General features: G+C 45.7%; 1 protein-coding gene across 1 annotated transcript in view; it reads right to left on the minus strand.

Moving 5' to 3' along the window:
- Nucleotides 1–6,313, minus strand: part of LOC147970417 (E3 ubiquitin-protein ligase SINA-like 10) — a 73,303-nt gene extending 66,990 nt beyond the window's left edge. Inside the window, exons 1-2 of the mRNA XM_087523426.1 lie at nucleotides 6,179–6,313; nucleotides 5,544–6,040 (exon numbers count right to left, since the gene is read on the minus strand). Of these exons, the coding sequence (XP_087379552.1) occupies nucleotides 5,544–6,040; nucleotides 6,179–6,313 (632 nt within the window). The remainder of the gene's footprint in view (nucleotides 1–5,543; nucleotides 6,041–6,178) is intronic.
- Between the last annotated feature and the right edge of the window lie 1,068 nt (nucleotides 6,314–7,381).

Genomic DNA, 7,381 nt, shown 5'->3' on the forward strand with positions numbered 1-7,381 from the left:
TAGTACTACATCAAGAGAAAATTGCGGTTACCACGCCCTAATTAATTGAGCATTAAACCAAACGCATCTAAAGTCTCTCTAGTGGTGGAAATGCATTGAGAGAAATGCATCATAATGAAGCGCGCCCTGTAAACTGTGATGGATGGAGGAGTAGTATGAAGGTGCAAAACCAAGTACGCATATGGCCAGTCGGTAAACGCACCTCCTCTTGGCATATCACTGACATGTGGGACCGGAGTGTGAGCAAACCGATCTCAATTGACGGCAAAATGGCCAACCCGCCGTTCCTTGAGAGAGACGAGGAGTGATGACCCACAAGTATAGGGTATCTATCATAGTCCTTTCGATAAGTAAGAGTGTCAAACCCAACGAGGAGCAGAAGGAAATGATAAGCGGTTTTCAGCAAGGTATTCTCTGCAAGTACTGAAATAAGTGGTAACAGATAGTTTTGTGAGAAGATAAATTGTAACGAGCAACAAGTAACAAAAGTAAATAAAGTGCAGCAAGGTGGCCCAATCCTTTTTGTAGCAAAGGACAAGCCGGAACAAGCTCTTATAATAGGAAAAGCGCTCCCGAGGACACATGGGAATATCGTCAAGCTAGTTTTCATCACGTTCATATGATTCACGTTCGATACTTTGATAATTTGATATGTGGGTGGACCGGTGCTTGGGTGCTGTTCTTACTTGAACAAGCACCCCACTTATGATTAACCTCTATTGCAAGCATCCGCAACTACAACAAAAGTATTAAGGTAAACCTAACCATAGCATGAAACATGTGGATCCAAATCAGCCCCTTACGAAGCAATGCATAAACTAGGGTTTAAGCTTCTGTCACTCTAGCAACCCATCATCTACTTATTACTTCCCCATGCCTTCCTCTAGGCCCAAATAATGGTGAAGTTTTATGTAGTTGACGTTCACATAACACCACTAGAGGCTAGACAACATACATCTTATCAAAATATCAAACGAATACCAAATTCACATGACTACTAATAGCAAGACTTCTCCCTTGTCCTCGGGAACAAACGTAACTACTCACAAAGCATATTCATGTTCATAATCCGAGGGGTAATAATATGCATATAGGATCTGAACATATGATCTTCCACCAAATAAACCAACTAGCATCAACTACAAGGAGTAATCAACACTACTAGCAACCTACTAGCACCAATCCCAGACTTTGAGACAACAATTGGATACACGAGATGAACTAGGGTTTGGAGATGAGATGGTGCTGGTGAAGATGTTGATGGAGATTGCCCTCTCCTGATGAGAGGAGTGTTGGTGATGACGATGGTGATGATTTCCCCCTCTGGGAGGGAAGTTTCCCCGGCAGAACAGCTCTGCCGGAGCTCTAGATTGGATCCACCAAGGTTCCGCCTTGTGGCGGCGGAGTCTCGTCCCGAAAAGTTCCTTCCTATTTTTTTCTCATCGAAAGACTTCATATAGGAGAAGATGGACGTCAGAGAGCCACCAGGGGGCCCACGAGGTAGGGGGGCGCACCCTAGGGGGGGGGCGCCCCCCACCCTCGTGAGCAGGGTATGGGGCCCCTAGCCTTCATCTTTGGCGAGGATTTTTCTTTATTTATTTTAAGACGTTTCGTGGATTTTCAGGACTTTTGTAGTTGCGCAGAATAGGTCTCTAATATTTGCTCCTTTTCCAGCCCAGAATTCCAACTGCCGGCATTCTCCCTCCTTATGTAAACCTTGTAAAATAAGAGAGAATAGCCATAAGTATTGTGACATAAAGTGAAATAACAGTCCATAATGCAATAAATATCGATATAAAAGCATGATGCAAAATGGACGTATCAAAGAGCGAGAACACACACTAGTAGAAAAAGGGTCAAACGTGAAGCACATTAGTGCCGGTTTGAATTTGAGCCGGCACTAATGGTACCATTAGTGCCGGTTCGAACGGCTATGCATTAATGCCAGTTCGTGTTGAACCTTTAGTACCGGTTCGTGCCACGAACCGGTACTAAAAGGGTGATAGCAGGCTGGCGTCAGGCCGGGGCCCCACGATCACCTTTAGTACCGGTTCGTGTCACAAACCGGTACTAAAGGGCTAACCTTTAGTACCGGTTTGTGCCACGAACCGGTACTAAAGGTGTCTGACCTATAGTACCGATTTGTGACACAAACCGGCACTATAGTGCAATTTTCAAACTCTACCCCCTCCCCCCGTGTGTCGCGATTTCAGTTCTGAAAAAATCAAAAGAAAATGATAAAAACTTCAAAAAATAAAATCCTTCGAGTGGTAGTTATATTACTACATCTACTAGTTAGGAAAATTTGAAAACTTAAATTTGGACATGTTTTGCAAAAAGTGTAGGGAAAATGTAAAACAGCTATAACTTTTGCATACGATGTCGGAAAAAAACGTATAATATATCAAAAATTTCGCATGAAAATCCGCATCCGATGGAGACGGCCTATGGCCTGTTTGCAATTTTTTAGAATCCTCAAATTCCAAAAGGAAAAAAAGATATGGTCAAATTTAAGTTTTTTTTTAAATTTTTTTGTTAAATCTGGTCAAACTACTTATTCAAGAAGTATTAATGTTACTACATAATTATTCAAGAATATTAGTGTTTCTAAATAATTATTTCAATTTTTTGAATTTTGGTCAAATCTGGTCAAAGTATGGTCAAACTTATTCAAGAAATATTAGTGTTACTAAATAATTACTGTTTTTTAGAATAATAGTTTCAAACTCAAACAGTGAAATGTGTGACTTCATGCTCAAGCTAAACTCTTGAGGGTTAATAGGATTGGCATCTTACTGTCAGGAAAACAACAAGTGCAGACTTGGAAACGAAGGAGAATAGAACCCGAAAGTTAAGCGTGCTCGGGCTGGAGTAGTGAGAGGGATGGGTGACCGGTCGGGAAGTTAGATGATTTGGAATGAGTGATCCACACTTGAGCAGTTAAGAGAGGTGATTAGAGACTAAATCACCAAATAATTCAGAAAAATTAAAAATCAAAAAAAATAATCAAAATTTTATTCCAAAATTTTCAAAAAAAAAAATTCAAAAAAAAAACCTTTAGTACCGGTTGGTAACACCAACCGGTACTAAAGGTCCCCCATACCAGGGCGCGAGCTCACGCCACGTGATGGCACTTTAGCGTCGGTTCGTGCCGAACCGGTACTAAAGGGGGGGCCTTTAGTGCCCACCAATTAGTGTCGGTTATGGAACCGGCACTAAAGGCCCTTACGAACCGGTTTTAAAGCTCCGTTTTCTACTAGTGACACAGGCGGGCTTGCACGGAGGCCAAGATATATTCGAGCATGGTTGATCGATATCATCATTACATGTTGGGCTGCCGTATTCCGCCCTTCTTCGGAATAAATGTGTACTTTATTAGAGATTAAAAAATTAAGAGTATAGAGGCTCCACCATGTGGTTCTAGTAATAGTACTACTCGTACTACTAAACCTTGCGCTTGGCTCTTCGCCTCTTCGTGAAGTCGAACAATGATGGCACTCCGCATGTTCGGTACTAGTACAGTGTATGCCTCTGGCAATCTGACACCGAATGAACTGATGCATGTCCACCGCCTGGGCGAGGGTACGTTGCATTATTCAAAAGGCGTAAGCGAGCTTCACCTTTTCCTGCAAGCTTCTTCTCGTTCTGCGAGTTGATGGGACACACCAACAAGTAGTGCTAGTCCATACTCCCTCCTTTCCGGTTAATATGGCTTAATCTTTTTTGCGGGTAAATGAGAGAGCTTTATTCATATATAAGCATTCTTAGGACGATCAACCAAGACACTGGTCACTAGGAAGCGAGGTACCCCGCAAAAAAGAAGTAGGAAGCGAGGTGTTTCATCAAGCCAGCTCTCGGCCACATTCAAAGTGCAGCAAGCACGGTTCGCACAAATATGCGCCGCAAGGTTTGCTAGCCTATTTACATGTTGAATAAATAAAAATAGAAAATATTACCGAGCGCTCCTATTTGTAACAGGATATGAGCCAGAATTAAGCGAGAATTGTGGCGAGTGTTCCATGCAATCAACTTCCATTATCACATGTGAGAACCCTCGAAGAGAACCAAATGTGTTGAAGATTGCTTTATCACATTTTAAAAATATAATAAGAGTGCAGATGCTCCTCCATCCAGTTCCTAGTACCAGTATAGTACATACCTCTATAGACTATAGTAGTAGTTCTAGTACTAGTAAACTTTGCACTTGGCTGTTCACCTCTTCGGGAAGTGCAACAATAATAGTACTAGTACAGTGTATGCTTCTGGCAATCTGACACCGAATTAACTATTGCACGTCCACCGCCTGAGCGAAGGAGAGCTTGCATTAGTCAAAAGTTTCTCCTTGTCCTGCGAGCCACCGCGCGTAAGCTTCTCCCGTCCTGCAAGCTTCTCCTCGTTCGGCAATTTGACGGGACACAACAAAGTAATGCTAGTCCATATTGCCTCCTCTCCGGTTAATATGGCTTAATTTCAAACGAGATAAATACACTGTCTGTCACTGTATATTTGTAAAAATACGGCCAGTGGACTTCAGCTCAATATATACATTTTCCGGTGTTTATACGGTCACTAGCTCACCCTGGCTGAGTATGTGTGTGCATGCACGTGTAGGTTGAGCACTTGAGCGTGACCGTGTGTGTTCCGTCGTGTGCTCGGACATGCATGCATTAGGGCGTCGCGCGCATTTTTGTGTCCATGTGTACGTGTGACTGTTGCATACACGTAGGGGGAGTACGTGTAGGGGCCACTAAAGGAGCAGTCAAATCACACAGTAAGTTAGTCGGAAGAAGCAACCATCATTTCACTCTTCACTCACACGTACGCAATATAAAATGGTTGATATGGAGAAAAAAATAAAACCACTATATATACACCAGCAGGAGCCTAAGCTACAAGCCTGCTTGCTTGGGTTGCTCTCTTCACAAGCATTGAACAACGGTGGCCACACCGCTGGTCACATATCCGACCTGATCCCGTAGCTGGGGGAAGGGAACAATGTTCTGTGTAGATACGGTCGACATCGGCGAGGGAGAAAATCCACAGTCGATGCGTCCCAATCGGGGGCCACCACGGTATGGGCCGATGCCGCGTCCCAACCGCCCTTCTCGCTACAGCCTGACGTCCGTTTGGAAAATATTAGTGCATGCCAACAAAAATAATACTAGTATCGCTGTTCCGTTTCGAAAAAAGCATATAAGATGTTACTTCTTACCCAAAGGATCTTTATATCCAACAGACACAAAATATCCATTCGACTGTTCGAAATTACTTTCACTACTGATCTGATGTCGAGGTAATTGCTACATCGCCACCAAAACCCACCATCTCTTAAGCTAAAGTAGACTGAGCTAACCCCTATATTAGCATATTACTAAGATAAACAGAAGGCACTATAGAATCATTTAGGACGTGAGCTTGTCAATCTGAATGTGGAGGGACACCAACTTAGTCCAGGCCAGCAGCTTGGGCGGAACTGTGAAGTAGGTCAGCTCCTGCACGGCGATGTCGCCGGGATCCCTGCTGCTTGTCACCTCCATTTCCACCTTGACGGCGTCGGTCCTGCCTTTGGGCTCCCCGTCATGTCGTTCGCCCATAGCTTGACCACGTCGTGCGGCAGTGGGGATGCCCCCGCTCTGATGCAGACGACCGACACTGCGATAGGCGCGCCGATGTCGAGCATGCCGCCGACCAAGAAAAATGCGCGGCCGTCCTCCTTTGCGAACAGCAAGAGCCGTGGCTCCGACAGTGGCACTTGCAACCAGAGCGCCTTGTCGTACTGGATCCTGTGCATGGGCATGGGATGCACGGTACTGATGTGGTGGGAGATCACCAGCAGCTGGCCTTCGTAGCCATAGACGGGCACGGGGCATTTGCAGGGCACGAGCGGACACACGCTCTGGTGATCGGCGAGCTTGTGGTAAGTGACGTAGAGCCCATAGCCTTCGTGCGGGCACTCCACCCTTACCAAGGAGAGGACGACGTCCACCGCCGTGTTCCGCACGTCGAAGCCACCGCCTCGCTCGCACTTCTGGCACTGGCGCTAGTTCCCGGGGTGCTCGACGCGAAAATTCACGCAAGCCAGGTGCCCTCCCTTGTACTGCACAAATCAATCGAACAACACATCAATCAAGAAACCTGCACCTTGCTCGATAGCCGAATGGATGAGGTGTATTAGAACCTCATACACTGGAGGCTTCAAGGGGCGGAAGCACAAGGGGCAGTGGAGCAAGGTGAGGTCCATCGAGAACATAGAGATCTCCATCGTCGGGTCCTGTTCCGTCTGCATGATCTCGCCCTCCTCGTGCACAACCATCTCTCACTTTATTAGGCCCGGGGCATTACAAAGCTTTACCATCACATATTCATACTACTTCAAGGTGCATTGAATCAACACATGCAAGTATCAAAAGGAGAGTCACGGCATGCATGCATGCGTTGTAATTAATGCATCCGTAAACGCAAATTATTGAAATATATCGAGTGTAGTGCTTTGATGTGTCGCGTCAACTCGTACAAGACCGAGAAGTTTGATTACTACAACGCCCTCTCGCTTTAACCGCACCTGCCTTTGGCTGCATGACAGGTGGGCCACCGACCTATTGGGCCCACCTATCATGGACGCAAAGGCAGGAGAAGTAAGTCAATGAAGCTGCGTCCCTCCCTCGCCCAAGAGCGTGGTGGCTGGCAGGACTAGGAGAAGCTTTTTCGTTCGCTACACACTCTCCCTCCCGTACGCGGTGGACATGTAGCAGTTCAATCGGTGTTAGATGGCCAGAAGCATACTATAGTAATCCTCCACTACAGTAGTACTCCCGAAGAGGCGAAGAGCCAAGCACAGCCCGGACACTCGTGTGGCAGTTTCATGTGTAGAGTAGTCTAGGATAGCGTGTACCGTGCCTGTAAGCTTAAAATCATTAGGGTCGGCTCCATGCTATATTTTTGATTAAAATAATCTTCTGGCCCTACCTGTCATCCCAGTGATTCTAGTTTGCACGCTCATCTGGTCAAGACAGGAATGTATATTTTAATTTGTGGTGGGGTAAATGTTAGAGGTTGCAGCAAATGGAGTATTGTACACTGCAGGTCTTTCAGCGTTAACTCGTACAACGAGGAGAAGCTTGATTTTACTACTACACGCCTTCTCCCTCGCCCATGCGCGCGGTGGCTCGGAGACGAGGACAGGCTTTTGCTTATAGTACTACAACAAGCTATCCCTCCCGCTCGCAGTGGACGGACATGCAGCAGTGGATTCGATACTGTAGAAGCAGTAGTAGTAACATCATTGTTCGTCTTATCAAAGAGGCGAAGAGCCAAGTGCAACCCGAACATGGCAGTTGCGAACCTTGGAGCACGCATATAGCCAGGCTCTTGCATGAGACAA

This window comes from Triticum urartu, chromosome 5A, assembly GCF_056163025.1.
Source record: "Triticum urartu cultivar PI428250 chromosome 5A, HENAU_Tu73, whole genome shotgun sequence".
In the NCBI taxonomy this organism is placed as follows: domain Eukaryota; kingdom Viridiplantae; phylum Streptophyta; class Magnoliopsida; order Poales; family Poaceae; genus Triticum; species Triticum urartu.